This window comes from Fundulus heteroclitus, unplaced genomic scaffold (assembly GCF_011125445.2).
Source record: "Fundulus heteroclitus isolate FHET01 unplaced genomic scaffold, MU-UCD_Fhet_4.1 scaffold_132, whole genome shotgun sequence".
Taxonomy (NCBI): Eukaryota; Metazoa; Chordata; class Actinopteri; order Cyprinodontiformes; family Fundulidae; genus Fundulus; species Fundulus heteroclitus.
Genome location: NW_023396544.1, coordinates 378124 through 393445, shown reverse-complemented (window position 1 = coordinate 393445; position 15322 = coordinate 378124). Strand labels below are relative to the sequence as shown.

At 41.3% G+C, this 15322-nt stretch overlaps 1 protein-coding gene and 1 non-coding gene across 3 annotated transcripts in view; both read right to left on the bottom strand.

The window, feature by feature from the left end:
• Window positions 1–733: 733 nt before the first annotated feature.
• Window positions 734–15322, bottom strand: part of LOC105919623 (ATPase family AAA domain containing 2) — a 38927-nt gene continuing 24338 nt past the window's right edge. For both annotated transcript variants that reach the window (XM_036129043.1, XM_036129044.1), the window contains 21 exons: window positions 12602–12703; window positions 12354–12462; window positions 10483–10598; window positions 9983–10157; window positions 9692–9780; window positions 9004–9163; window positions 8562–8652; window positions 8156–8333; window positions 7894–8030; window positions 7681–7813; window positions 7322–7508; window positions 6220–6405; window positions 5976–6111; window positions 5516–5712; window positions 5248–5407; window positions 4308–4430; window positions 3295–3468; window positions 2586–3203; window positions 1460–1593; window positions 1221–1349; window positions 734–929 (listed from right to left, as the gene is read on the bottom strand). In XM_036129043.1, coding sequence (XP_035984936.1) covers window positions 900–929; window positions 1221–1349; window positions 1460–1593; window positions 2586–3203; window positions 3295–3468; window positions 4308–4430; window positions 5248–5407; window positions 5516–5712; window positions 5976–6111; window positions 6220–6405; window positions 7322–7508; window positions 7681–7813; window positions 7894–8030; window positions 8156–8333; window positions 8562–8652; window positions 9004–9163; window positions 9692–9780; window positions 9983–10157; window positions 10483–10598; window positions 12354–12462; window positions 12602–12703 — 3364 coding nt within the window. In that variant the 3' untranslated portion in view covers window positions 734–899. The remainder of the gene's footprint in view (window positions 930–1220; window positions 1350–1459; window positions 1594–2585; window positions 3204–3294; window positions 3469–4307; window positions 4431–5247; window positions 5408–5515; window positions 5713–5975; window positions 6112–6219; window positions 6406–7321; window positions 7509–7680; window positions 7814–7893; window positions 8031–8155; window positions 8334–8561; window positions 8653–9003; window positions 9164–9691; window positions 9781–9982; window positions 10158–10482; window positions 10599–12353; window positions 12463–12601; window positions 12704–15322) is intronic.
• Window positions 7036–7170, bottom strand: LOC118558600. The gene has a single exon (XR_004928361.1). It is a non-coding gene; the product is annotated as a small nucleolar RNA SNORA5 (small nucleolar RNA).

The window sequence follows — 15322 nt, the reverse complement described above, 5'->3', positions numbered from 1 at the left end:
TTTTTTTATAAATTTAAAAAAATATTGTAAATATTCTTGAATAGCCTACAATATATTACATTTTCTTTCACTTCACTACTAGGCACCACTTCGTGTTGGTGTATCAAATAAAATGTGACAGTGTGGAAAAGATGAGGGGCACAAAAGGAACTGGGTTTTGAGGTTATCCACACAAATCTTTCAGTTCGATCTTCTACACATTAGGCCTGTTTTATTGTCTTCTATGGCTGTTTATTTAAACCTTATCTGGAACAAACTCTCAGCAGATTGTAAAAGTGCTGGAACCCTGAGTTCCTTAAAAATCATGATTAAAAACCTATTTGTTTAGTGTTGCCTTTAAATGTTGTTTGAGTCCAACTTGTCTTATACTTTATCTGATCTGCTGCTGTTGCAATGCAATGTGCTTACCTCTAATGTTTTTCCCTCTGTCTATGTAATGCATTTCTTTCCTGTTTGTTTTGTTCATGTAAAGCACTTTGAATCGTCTCGTTACTGAAAAGTGCTTATAAATAAAATTGCCTTGCAATAAAAAAAATCTAATTTAATCCTCAACATTTTGAAACAGTGATGAAAATAAGTGTTTTTATAAATTAACTTTACACAATGGCAGCTGCTACTTTAACAATTCTTTTAATATTTAGTCTTACTCTCGGTAACTTGTCTAGAAAGTGTAAAAACATTTTGTAGCGCAACAAGTACGAACATTGATTTTACAAAAGAAAAGCACACAACAATAAGTGGAATTCCGTTTAATTACATATAAATACCATGTAGTACAAAGTTCCAGCTAGAATACAAATATAGATAACTTGTTTTCTACATAAAAATAGGACCAATTCCTGTATATTTACATGGCTGACAAGGATTATCACATTTTTTCTCTAGAAGACGTTTGAAAATCAGAAGTCTTCGATTTCTTGCTCCAACTCCTAATAAAAAAAAAGAAGAGAGAAACACGTCAGCCACATGCAGCATGTATGAATGCATGTCATTTAATGTCACTGAGGCTCAACATCACAGAATATCAACATCACAGAATATCAACATCACAGAATATCAACTTGAATTAAACAAACTCAAAGAGTTTTATTTGCCATAAATCTGTGGTAATCTCTGTAAATGTCACTTTTCCAATGTGGTTGTTTTTACAGGGCATAAGAGTTTAACCTAGAGTTAGACTTTTCCACTAAACAAATCCTTTATAAAAAGGCAGAACTAACCTGTATCAACGCTGTTTTGTTGTAGTCTTGTCTGTGTCTGTAGATGCTCTGGCAGAGGAGAGCATAGAGCTTCTCCAGCTTGTAGACCTCGTAGCCTTCAGTCTTTGTCACCACCTTATCCAGCAGCTCCTGGTTTAAAATTAAGAAAAAAAACAGCCCAAAGGGTAATTAGAGATGCCATCGAGCCCCCCCCATTCTCACAGAACAACAAAAGGTGAGTTTTCCACAGCATCACCGACCTTTAACCTGTCTCGGTCCACAACCAGAGGAGGACTTTCCGCGTTGAGGATCTGCAGAGCTTTGTCCACTGGGATCATGTGCTGCTGCAGCACGGTGTTCTTCAGGGCACGGGTCATTCGTCTCACGTTTCGCTCTGAGGAAGGAAACAAAGATTCACACACCGTGGTTACACTACAGCCACAGACAGAGGAGTTTCCCCACTGACTGATACACAGTATCGGATTTCCTCCTTGATATCCTAAAACATCTAGAAGAGGTACGCTGTTGAGGATTTATTTAATATTTTCAGGAACTAAGGACAGCGTCTCATTTATTTGTCAATAAAAAAAAATACTCGGGTGCAGAGGCTGAATTAGTCAGTTTGAATGTTGTCTCACAGCAAGCTCGGGTATTAATGTCTTTGTTAGCTGAGGCACTGGATGCCAGTGGTGGCAGTAGTCCCCAGGGCAAACAGATCAGTGCATTAGGTGGGAGAAATTAGGACACCACTGTTATCTGATCATCTGATTTGGAAACGGCGGCTTGCTTTTAAAGCACACTTTGTTACACTGTAAATGTAACTTTTTTTCTCATTTTGCCGTGTTTAGCTAGCTGGGCAGTCTAACTGCAGTGGACCTGGGCAGCATGGCCTAAAATGCTACAAAGGTCACAGAGTAAGGGAAGCACAGAGGAGACCAAGAGGGAAGAAGAAGATAGCGACCCCAAACATCCAGCCAGAGCTACAGTGGAAGGGTTTAGATGGAGGCACATTTGTCTGTGAGAAGGGTCTAATCAAAGTCCAGGCCTAAATCTCATTATTGTGCCAAACTGGCAGACCCACACCCTAAAAGACTACATCAACTCTGATAGTTGATAAAGGGTGCTTCTACTAAGTACTGACTATGGAGGAGCTGCATACAATAGCAAACCTCGCTCTTCAGATTGTTCTCTAAAAAAGATTTCATTTTTAATATTTATCACAATCCTTCCATTTCATGGCTATGCGGTACTTTTTGTGAGTGTATCAGATCAAATCCCAGTGGTTTGTAGCACAGTCCTCACCAGCAAACGAAGTATTTGGAATCTTTTTTTGCACTCTTACATATAGTGGTTGCTAAGCTAAAAGCGTTGCTGCTGCTAACTAACCTGCGCTTGTGTCCGTCTCACTCCTGGCAGCTGCGGTCGCATCTGGGGTCGATGCTTCTGTTGCATCCACCGCCATCGGTTCTGTTGCATCCACCGCCATCGGTTCTGTTGCATCCGCTGCCACCAGCTCAGCAGATTTATTCAGCTCCGCTTCACCTACCGGTACTCCTTTGCTGTTTTGATCTTCAGCAGAAGGACTCTTTTCCATCTCCTCCTCTCCCTGATGTTCAGTAACCATCTTTGCTGTGATGGTGTGCTGGTTATCCTCCTCTTCCTCTGTGTCCTTTGTAGTGTTGACAGAGATGCGTTCAGTGTTCTCGTCTCCTCCTATGAGGTCTTTAGCAGCTGGCTCCTTCTTCGTCTCCTCTACCCGAGTGTTCAGCTCGTCTTCCTGACCTGCTGCACTTGCTGGCTCTGTCCCAACATCTACCAGACCCTCTTTTGCTGCAGCAGCATTGAGATTCTCTGCTGCTCCGTCTTTTCCAGCATCCTCTTCGTCTCCGTCGTCGTCATCCTCGTCAGACGCGTCATCTCTCGACACATGAGGGGATGAGGAAGGCTTCTTCTTTGCGATGTACCCAGTAGACCAGCGACTTTTCCGCCGCTTCTTCTTATGCACTGAGGGAATAGAAACGATACATTTCAAAATCCTGCTCAAACCTTTAAGTCATTACTGACTTTTTCCTCTTTGCATAAATGTACTTCTTACCTGTGTTTTTGGGAGTTGTAGGAGCAGAGGCCGTTGCGTTGGTAGCAGCTGCTGCGCTGGCTTCAGCCGTCTCACTTTGGGGGACAGCATTAGTGACACTGGCGTCTGCAGCCGATCTGGGCTGTTTGGGAAGGACGTGGTAGAAAGAGGGAGCAAATCGAGCCGTGAAGCAGCCTGAGGGGATGCAAACAAAATAAAAGACAAAATGATTTCGGGACGACAATTGAATGTCATGATTACAGGTGTTTTTTTAATGATATGGAGCAATTTGTCTGAAGTAAAGGAAAATATATTAATGTGTTTTAGTCTCTGTGGGTTGATTGGTTTACACTGAACACTTGTTTACATTTTATTCTGGAACTAAAGCCAATGTTTTACGCCTAGTTTTAACTAACATAAAAAAATGCATATAGAATTTTAATTAGCATTTCTTGAAAATACGATGGATCGCTTGTAAATAAAACATATCTATACAATAGGGCTGGGCGATATGGCTTAAAGATTTTTTTCACAACATATAAAAAAAAAATTTCCTTAAAAAAGAAAAAAACAAAACTAGAAATAAGGAAATCAGAACGTGCCTAGGAGGATGGGCCTCCATGTCCTTAAAAACAGCAACGCTCAACTACAGGTTGCTCTGGTGCGAGCCACCAAGATTGACAGAGACTCCTGGATAGGTATCGAAACATTTTAAGAAACAAAAGTCCGGTTGCCTCCGATTTAAGCCTGTTTACTAAATTTTTTTAATTGATTCTGAAGGTACGGCGTTGCGACACGATCAAATTCATGTAGCGGAAACCCTCGGGAAAAAAGTTTCCACTTTAGAGTATTTTCACAATATATTTCCCTAAACATATATTCAAGATCTCAAGCGTTCACCAAAACAATTTCCCCTTTCAGGACTGTTATATAGTTTTTTTTGCATTGGCAAAAATAAATAAATAAATAAATCTTGATTTTCCAAAAAGGAAATCTTCATGAATTGCACATTCCAATAAACCAAGAGTACTGACCTCTTGTTTTGCGTGACTCTTTAATTTCCTCACAAATCTTCTCAAAATCTTCATCCAGTTCTTCTCGGATGATGGCATGGACGGTGTCCTTCAAGGCACACGCTCTGTGGCGGATCTGACGATCTGCAGGAAACACACCAGCTCAAGTTCTCCCTTATGAAAATAAATCTAGAACAGAGTGTCTTATTCACATTTGGTCCCGATGCAATCCTAAACATCAGTATTTTATTGATAGAAAAACATAAAGTAGTGCATAGTTAAGTAGAGGAAGGAAATACTAGTTTTAATATAATTAAATCTGAAATAAAAGGAATTTATTATGTTCATGTCCTGAGGCAATCATTTGTTGAAGCACATTATTCTGCGACTCCAGCTGAGAGTCAGCTGAGCGTTTCTCTACCAGCTTTGCATTTCTAAACACTGAAATCTTGACCTATCGTTTTCTGCAAAGATCTACATCAGTCAGACTGGAAAGCGAGCAAATGAGATCATGTCCTACGCTCCATCCATATTCCTATCAACATTGCCTGCTTCTTTGCTCCTGCTGTGGAAACTCTGGTTTCTTTTGGCCACTGTCACAGCCTGCTCTTAGTTTAAGTGGACGGCCATGTCTTGGTAGGCTTGCACTTGTGTCATATCCTTTCCTTTTACAGATAATGGATTAAGCTGCTGACTAATATCTAACAAACCTCTGAGACCCTCACATAACAGCCTTATTTATACAGAGATTAAATTATATACAGATTTGGGTATTTCTGAAAGCAACCGTCAGTACTGGATTTTATTTAGGTGCATCTGAGTAAATGTTGCTAAACAGAAGAGCAAGCCTCACTTCTTTGTAAAACAGATTTACTTTTCCTTCCCCTTCATAACTACGATCTACTCGGTGTTGGTTTGGGCAACTTCGTGCCGGCTGTCTGGGTTTGTGTGGACGAGGTACCTGAAGGGTCCCTATCTGGGTTGTATTTGAGGGCGTTCTGCCAGATGAGGTCCACGTCCTGCAGGAACTCTTTGACCGTGACGTAGTGATGGAGGTCGATCCTGGAGAGAACCGTCGACAGGTCCATGGGCGTCTTGATTACTTCAGCGTAATCTGGAACCTGTGGACACGTAGACAGTGTTTATAGACGAGCATGTGGGCAAACCGGGGACGACATTTCAGAGGGGAAAATGTGCAGAAAGACAACAGAAGAGCATCGAACAGCCACCTCCTCTAAATCCACAGGTTTAGTAAAAGCCTTGAAGCGTTTGTCTTGAGAAAGGCGGTTGGTGACGTCGCGCAAAAACAGCCGCAGCTCCCTGAGCGTGTCTTCCTCCTGCTCATCTAGTCGCCGACTCTCCTCCTCTGTTAGCTGACGAGGCTGAGGTGGAGGGGCCACCGGAAGCACCTCCAACGCACGGAGCACTGACGATCGAAGATTCAGAAGACATGAGGGGAAATAAACCAACATAAAGCTTCTGAGGCAAAATGTAAATACATATCTTTAAAATCGCCTTTCCTGCTTCCATCTGATACCATATGTCTACATGATGCAACCAGTTGAACTCAAAACTCCTATTTGTGCCATCTTAGTCCAACATGTGAATCCCCAGGTTTTCACTTCTGTAGCTAAACCACGCTGGTGCCGTTTTTTGAAATAAAACCATTGTTTCAAGTAAATCTTTTACCAGCTTTTCTTTTAGAGGCTGGGGCCTTTGCAGCCTGGTTGAGGATTAGATCCTCAAAGAAGTCCCTTCTCTCTCGGCTGGTGGGCACTGGCACCTGAAAAACCTCCCCATACTCGACCCGAAACAACTCCTGCACCTGAAACAGGGAGCATGACAGGTGAACTACTAACATCTGCTATTCCTAAAATGAACATCCCACACGTGTCAATGCAGAGGATAATTTAAAAGCAGCGTCTTTGTGTACCTCCACACTGAGCTCGTCATAACGGAGGCTGCAGGTAGCCAACAGCAGAATCGGCGAGAAGGCAGGGATGGAGCTGAGGAGGCTCAGGAAAGTGGCTCTCAATGCAGAACCCACCGTTTCCCACCACTGTCCGATGTGGGGGATGTACAGGATGCTGGGGGAGGTCCGCTTGGCCTCAACGAAAATCTGCGGCGCAGAAAACACCGATCAGCCTTTCAGGATATTTACTGGACCTTAAAACAGTAGATCAAGAAACAAGTATTTTTACATAGTAATGAAGTTAGAAGCAAAAATTACTGAACACCGGAGACATCAGTCAGTGACTGGAATCAGTTCAGATGGTCTGAAATTCAAAAATCTTATCTTTGTTCCAGTCGGAGAATGCAACAACAGTCTTCAGTGTGAAAGTTTTGACTATAGAAAGTAGACTCAAAAGTTTCTGATCTTCAGCATCAGTGATGCGTTTAAAGTGAAGCCAGAAAAAGGACAGAAATACAACAAGTTAAAACATGTCTGAGGTCCATTCAGGCTGCAAGGGAGCACAATACTTTCAGCAGATAACAGGAAAGCTGATCAAGGTCCCAGCAAAGTTGTTCTGCTGTGTTTCTACGACGTTAAAACCAGCCAGGTTTCCATGTGTCTGTTCTGACATTATTGCCACCACCAAGTGAAGCCCAAACATAATCACACTCCTTTAAAGTCCACATTAAAAAAAATAAAAAATTGAAAAATAATTCCTCAAGATGCCTGCTTTTAAAAAACTATTTTAACATGAAATTCACTCTTCTACCTTTTCTACCCTGAAGATGAAGGTAAAATTGTCTGTAGCACAAATTTATCCCCATTCTCCACGATGTCAGGAGGCGGGGCCCATGAACTACAGTTTCTGTGGCAGCCATTTTGGCCAGTGAGGTCTACCAAAGAGATCACACTGAATTTGACAAGGCTGCAAAAAAAGAAAAGAACCCGCAGAGTATCCCAGTAAGACTTTAAGCTTTGTTTCTATATGTATGTGAGAAGACGTCCATATTTGTTGCTTATAATTGACATTACAGTACATCCAGATTCAGGCTGTGCTAAACTTCCTTGGTCTCCAGCTCACATTTGCGCAGGTCTCTTCAGGTGCCGTTGCGCTGGCTCCAAACAGGACGGCCATGTCCAGGGTGTACACTGTGAATTTCTCCAGAGCGTGGAGAACAGCAGGGGCCAGATGTGAGCTTTGACCCGAGCCCGGTCTGCCCTGCAGCAGCAGTCTGGGACGGTAGGACGTCGGCTGACTCAACACGCTCCTAAACAGGACGGCAGACAAGAACGCTCGTTTCTGTTCGACTTCTGTTAACTTTTAGAAATCAAATACTGTTGCAGAAACTCACACAAGTCAGATTATAAAAGATTACACAGCTTAGGATTTACTTAAACGTTGTACTCAACATAAAGCATGAGAAAGACAGACTGAGCTACCCGTTGAGGTTCAGAAGGCCGCTGGCAGCAGGGATTTTCAACTGAGCCTGAGACGCCGGTCCACTGGAGGAGACCTCGCACTCTTCCTCCTCACTAAACATCAGCTCTTCATCTGACGCCCCGCAGCCCACACCTGCAAACCAGGAACCACACAGAGCAACATTAAAGGCGCTGCGCTCCTCTCTGTGACAGGAAGAAACAAAAAAAGCGCACCTTGCTCTCTCTTCCTCTTCAGCCCCTGCTCGGCATGCGGGAACACTCGCCTCACTGTGTGCAGTATCGTCTGCAGGGTGGCGCTCAGCAGAGGTCGGATGGTGGGAATCAGCGCCTTAGCTGGTGACACGACTGCCCTGAGGACAGAAAAAAAAATAAAAAATTAACCCAACATCTAAAGATTTAAGAGCTGAACGACATTCAAACTATAATGGGAGACAAAAAGAGAACACACAAAACTTTCACAGCAGCTTTGCTCTACCTTTGGGCAGCCGGTACCATCTTGGACATGGCGCACTTGAAGTCTTTGTTAGTGATGACGATGGAGTTCACGTCCAGAACCAGCTTCTGGGATGAAGAGTAGATCTGCGGGTAGCGGCGCCGCAGAGCGCACAATGCGGCCTCAGAGCACACTGCCTTGATATCTGCTCCACAGTAGCCTGTGGGGGGGGGGGGGGGGGGTTCAGTAAAATTACTGGTAGCATAAATTTAAAGCTCAAATTGTTGATACGAATAAGAATGATTGTTGAACTGAGAAACATGAAGGTTATTCCTTTAGCTGATTCAGCTTCTGAACCACAACAATGACTTTGATAGACAGCAAGAAAAAGAAGAAAACCCAGGAAGGATGTTTCTCCCAGCTTGTTGCTGCTGCAGGTTAAACTTACCAACACATTTTTCTGCAAGCTCCTCCAGGAAAGCCTCACTTGGTGGAGGACTCCACTGCCTGGTGTGGATCCTCACAATCTCCTTCCTGGCCTGTAATTAATAAGGAAACAATATCTTTAATTTAAATCTTGATCATAAAATATGTTAAAATTAACCTTTTTAATTTTAAACAAATTTTAAAGGTTTAAAAGTAAATCAATTAAATTGTTCAAATGTTACATCTGATTTTAACTACACTGGAAAATGACATGTATTTATGTAACTTTAAAGATATAAAAGTAAACTTTTAAAAAGCTAGAGAGTCACAAATATGACGCTTATTTCAAGTTGCACTACAGAGACCCAGGATGATCGTTAATGTCGTTTTATTGCTGCGGTCCTGTGGTGGATCGGTCCGTCGGTAAATCAGCCGCGTTTTAGTTTATTTAAAATCTTCCACACCTCTCGGTCCGGCAGGCCGAACAGGAACTCTCTGTCGAAGCGTCCGGGTCTCCTCAGAGCTGGGTCAATGGAGTCCAGTCTGTTGGTAGCTCCGATAACCACGACCTCTCCTCTACTGTCCAGCCCGTCCATCAGAGCCAGCAGGGTTGACACGATTGAACTGCAGAGAGACGAGAAAAATAAAAAGGTATAAACAATGAATCCTGATCAACCATCATTAGTTTCTAACGGGGTTCTCATTGTAGGTGGAGCTGTGTAGGAATGGGCCTCTCTGAGATTCTCATAGTATAAAAATACTTTGGTTAAAAAAAGAACACATGACTTCATTGCATTGTATTTCTTCAAAAAAAAAAATGTATTAAATGTTCAATGATCTATGGTAACTACTTTACTTAAAACAGAAGGGCAACAATTAAAATAAAAGCGATGGATGTCAACCTTTTAGTTTCCAAACCATGACTGTATGGACATGAAATACCAACACACCATGGATGTATGTTATTTATTTCTAGAACTATAATTTAAAAAAAGCTGAATTAGTCTTTTTTTATGCAGACAGAAACAGCAATAGCTGTAGTCTATATTTTAGTCAGCTCTTTTTTTTTTTTTTTTTTTTGTCAGCTTTTCAAACGTAGGTACCAGTACCCCACTCACACCAGGAGCGGTAGAAAAAGAGACAAATGCCAACCTGTGGATCTGGTCCTGACGGCTGGACCTGACTGGAGCCAAACCATCGATCTCATCAAAGAAGATGATGGACGGGCGCATCTGATAGGCCTAAAATAAAAAATCAGTAACAATCACCAACAGCAGCAGCAGGACATAAAGAACTGGCTTTATTTAGACATATCCATGAAAGGTGATGCGTGAGAATCAGCTTTTCCTGACTGGTTGTTAATTAAAGATCAGTAGCAAAGTGAAGAAAAACAACCTAAATCTCTAAGAATAATGCACAGGAAGGATTTTAGCGGAGCTTTACCTGATCAAAGAGCAGCCGTAATTGTCTCTCTGATTCTCCCACCCATTTACTCAGGCAGTCTGCTCCTTTCCTCATAAAGAAGGCCACCTTTCGCTCCCCCTGACTGCACTCATTGGCCAGGGCTCTGGCTACCAGGGTCTTCCCCGTGCCCGGAGGCCCGTAGAACAGACAGCCCCTGTAGGCGGGAGGGGAGAAGGAAATCAGGTTTGAGGAGAAGATCTCAATAAAGCAGGAAACAAAGACGATCAGTGAGCAAAAAGAGTGGCTCAAACACGAACTACAGCAGCAAGAGATGCTAAACAGCAGAATCTATCATGAACAAAACCTGGATACAAAACTTAATATAACATAATATGCAGACTAAATTTAATCTGAATTTTTTTTCCCGCAACAAAAACTGCAGCTCAGACTTGGCTCCTGCTTATCAACACGAGTTGCATCTAGAAGCTCTTTTCTACAACCAACAAACGGCACCACTCCATGGGCGCCACGTCGTTCACCTTGGTGGTTGTATTCTGAACCTCTCAAACACCTCTGGGTAGAGCAGAGGGAACACCACCATTTCCTTCAGGGCTGAGATGTGTCTGCTCAGACCCCCGATGCTGTCAAACCGAACCTGGAGCAGGAGGAAAACCAGATGGTTAGGATTCTTCTGTGCCAAATACACGCCGTGCTTTTAACATTTGTGAAACCCAACATAGACGTACGGCCCGGAAAACGTAGTGATAGGCTGTGAACTTGTTCACTTTAATATTACAATGCGTTTCATCATACATATAATATGTAAAAGATTCTCAGTTGCATTTAGATCTGGACTTTGACGTGGGAAACGTTTTGATCCATCCACCCGGGTCTCAACTCTTATGCAGTTTCACGTTTTCTACATTCATGACCAAATATTGAGCATCTACCTATTAACTCCTGATGAATATTATAATCCTCACACAGCGCTGCACTAGGGCTGGGCGATAAATCGATTTAATCGATTAATTCGAATTTACAATTCTTTAAGATTTCATTTTTGGAAAATCTGGATTTTATTTTGCCAATACACTCATTGGGTTTCCATGAAGAGAACAGCATGTGATGCTGAATATATGTTTAGGCAAATTATTGTCAAAATATTGTTAAGTAGAAACTTTTTTTTAACCATAATACGAGGTACTTCATTTACGTATTTACTTTTTTTTTTTACTTAGTTTGAAGTTCACAAGTGCAGTGTGTAATACCACTAGCAGCAAATGTTTTGTTATATTTTTATTGTTTATAATGGTACGGCTGCCATCTTGTTTTACAAGCATGTTTCACAGCTTGTTTTTAGTTGCACTTTGAATTCAGGTCAATCCCTGACGAAATGCTTGACATAAAAGAAAGGTTTTAAAATAATTTCTTTAATTTCTTTTTATGAAACAAAAAGGAGGGAAAAAAAAATCGATTAAATCGGATTTGGTATGATAAAATCAGAGATTTATTTTTTAGTCCATATCGCCCAGCCCTACGCTGCACAATAAATGGCTAATTTATGGTAGGCACAATATCACAGATGTGCAATGAGTGTTAGCTAATTATTTAAGCACCCTGCATTCAGGCTTAGTGCCCCAATATGATTGGTGACTAAACTGTTAAATTGCTAAAACATCATGAGTTGGACAGAGGCAACGTTTTCTTTAAAACCTTGTATTTGAGATGGAATTATGATTCCAACCTTAACCAGGATCGCCATGTGGGATTTTCGTATATGTGACGCATCAGAGAAGCGACTGTTTGGATTCAGACAACAATGGCAGCTCGCAGTGAAAAAGCAAGCTGTAACATCGATGCTGCCATTTCATCAGTGTTGTCCAATCTACAGAATATTAATTGTTTAAAACAACACCAGAGAACGGCTTTAAAGGCTTTTGTTAGTGGAAACCATGTTTTCACCCTTCTCCCGACCGGGTTTGGCAAGACCTTGTAGCGCATCAGTAAAGATGAAGGACAAGAGGTTTATCCAATCATATGCAAGGATTTTTGATAAGGCCCCTCCTTCTGAAATACATCCCAGATGGATATGTGGAGCTCTGCAGAACGACATCCATCTGGAGAGAGTCAGGTTACCCTGGCTACGTCCTTTATTATCAAACTATATATTTTACTCTTTTTTTGTTGTATTAACTAGGTGACCTCTGAGTGTACTGACATTTATCTAGGCGGTATGCATTCGTTTGGTCAGAAACTTCAAGGGATGTGAATACTTTGGCAATTGTTCATGGTTCACACTAATCATTCCATGTAATCCTATAATTACAGAACAAGCTGTCCATCTCGATCATCTTTTTAAAAATATTATAAACGTAATCCCCTTATTTTATTAATGCTCCCCTGGCCTCACAGTTTTGTCGATGTGCATGGGGTCTACATCAGCGAGGCTGGCGCCGATCTTCATGCGGTCTTTGTGGATCCCCAGGAGGTCTTCTTTCACAAGGTTCATTGGCAGACATCTTCATGGAGAAACACGAAGTCACTGTTAATCACAATGCAATAACTCGCTGGTCTCCCTATGCTTCACACACAGTCACTGTCACAGAATAAGGTTCTCCTGCAGTTCTTCAGTCAGGGTTCACTTTCGGAGGCTCTCACCTGTTGACAGAGCGACTTCTGTTCAAACTCCTGCGTCTCTGGAACTTCTCCTCATCCGAGGACGATGACGTGGAGTCGCTGCTGTGGATGGCGTGCCTTCTCCTGTCAGGTAGAAAGATGCTAAAGTATTCAGCTTATCTCACTCTAACAATACAAAGTACAGGCAATTAAAAAGAAACAAAAACAACTTTAACTTGAACATGAGTTCATCAGAGCGCTGTTTTGGTCATTGAGCGTCCATTTTTGTTTAAACTGTAAACTTATATGATGTGTTCATCCTAAGAAACTTTATTGATTTAAAAAAATGTATCTTTGGGAACTGGTTTCATTTCTTATCTCAACCTTTAGCAGCCAGGCTGTGATGGTATCAGATTTGAATTTTACACAGAGCACAGCGACCTGGCCAAAAACATGATCTTTGAAACATTTCTGTATTTATAATGATACAGATACACTTTCAAATCAACAATCCAGATTCTATGTTAGCATAAATGAAAATACAGACAATTCTAAGTTGACAAACTAAAATGCACAATTTCCTTTAGCGTTGTATGACATTACAGATCCACAGCAAAATAGAAACTTATCAATGTATGAAACCCACTTTCCAGTACCGCAATGTTTTAAATAATAATGCTTTAATTGTTCTTCTTCCTGAATACTTCATAAAAATGTTTCTATTTTTTCTCTGGTGGGATTTTTAATAGCCTGACTTCGATTTTTGCTCATATAGAAAAAAGTTAAACATTTTTATACCCCGGGCACTAACCAGTACATCAGTTCCTCTTAGAGTGTATTACCAATAAAGGATTTTGGTTGGTACCATTAAATGGCATTTAACAGAAGACTTTCCTCTTAACTTTCTGCTTTGAATTTAACATGAAACTGGTGTAGGGCTGCAAAACTATATATAGCAAACTGATCATGAACAGCCACCTCCACTGTTAACCAAACATGCACTCACAAGAATGGCCATAACCTTCCATTATTTAAGGGCTGTGCAGTGATACTTTAAATGGTAAAGGTGGTAAGAAAATACAACCAAGCAACTTGTTCAGTAAAACGTGTTCAGATAAAAATGAGGAATTCTGTGTCCAGAAGCTGGACAGTCGACTCATTATCTGGGATCCATGTTTGCAATGAAGCCAAAGAAAGAAAAAGACACTGACACTTTCTAATTATTTGTTTATCTATGCAGGTTATGTTTTAATCACACCGTTCAACAACATTATCATATAACTGCATGTTTTTACCATTTCATGCAACTCTGGTTGATGGTAAACAAAAGAAGCTGTCCCTGCAGTCCATCTTACCATAGTAGTAGTATTACAGGAGCCTAGCCACGTAATATGACTTTACACAATTCTATGCTAGTAGCTCACACTGGTAGCATACAAAGATTTTCTGTAGAAATTATTACGCCCTGTTGGCTTAATTTTATTTTTGAGCGAGTCAGCAAGTAACCCTAACCCTGTAGATCTGGTTGGTCTTCAACCGCACCGAGCTGACTTTACCCCGAGGCAATACAGGACGGTCAGCTGGCTCCTACAACGGTCGCATCAAATGTTTCTTTGCGTTTTCTTTTTATGGTCATAGTACATGGCTAGGCCCCTTTAATGCCACAGCATTTTAAAAAGAAAAAAAGGTGGAAGAAGAAAGGGTCCAGCCACCAATACCCACAATGCCAACAAAAACTTTGAGCGCCCCCCCACAGAGCAAATGTAAGCCCAACAAAGACACGTAGTGAAGGTCTACCTCTCAGAATACTCTGGAGTTGGAGGGAAGCCAATAAGAAAAAAACAAAAACAGAAAAATAGGAAATATTGGATCCGTCTAGCTTCCAGTAATAAATGTGGGGATGTCAGACATCTTTATGAAAGTTGGACCAACTTCTCTCTGTGCTTCACTAAAGGAATGACAGACTGAGGCTCAGGTCGGCTGTCTGCACACAAAGGTTAGAGTCGTAGCTTTAAAACAGAAACACTTTTCTGTCGCATCATTCTGATAATTTAATAATTGTTGTTTTTCTTGTTTTAAATAAAAGAAATACAGTATAGATTTTTTGTTTAAAAGACCTGTGCATGTACCATCATACTGTGGCATTTTTTATACCAGTTTATCATACAGGAAGCTCATAGCAACCCATGGCTACTGTCAGATGGAGGCGGCTGTTTCTATTGCATCGGCATAAAATAATATTCACAAACACTGCTCAAAAACATTTGGGGAACACTTAATCAGAGTAAAATATAAAGCCAGTGAAACACTGAGATTATTGATCTAATCAGGTCAGCAGTAGAGGGGGCTGTGAATCAGTGCCGTCTGTTCGGGTCTTAATGACGTTCACAACAGGAGCACTAAAGGGGCAACAATGAGACGACCCCAAAAGCAGGAATAGTTTTGTAGATAGAAGCCATTTATTGATATTTATCCCTCTTTTGAATCCTTCTCAGAGGTTCTGCATTTGCTACTGGTACCATAAGGCGATACTGGAGCCTACAGAGGTTGCACGGCAGTCAAACTCCACCAGGATGGCCATCATGCGAGATTCCAGATGTTCTTGCATTTACATTATTGTATTTTTCTTGTTTTATTAACCTTTTTATTGTAATGATTTCGTTTATGTGTTTTTATTCTACCGTTTTCACATATTTCTTCAGAGTTAAAGCCAGCAGGCAGCAGGCCGCAGCACAGAAGGCAGGGCTTAAAGTCCCTCCTTAC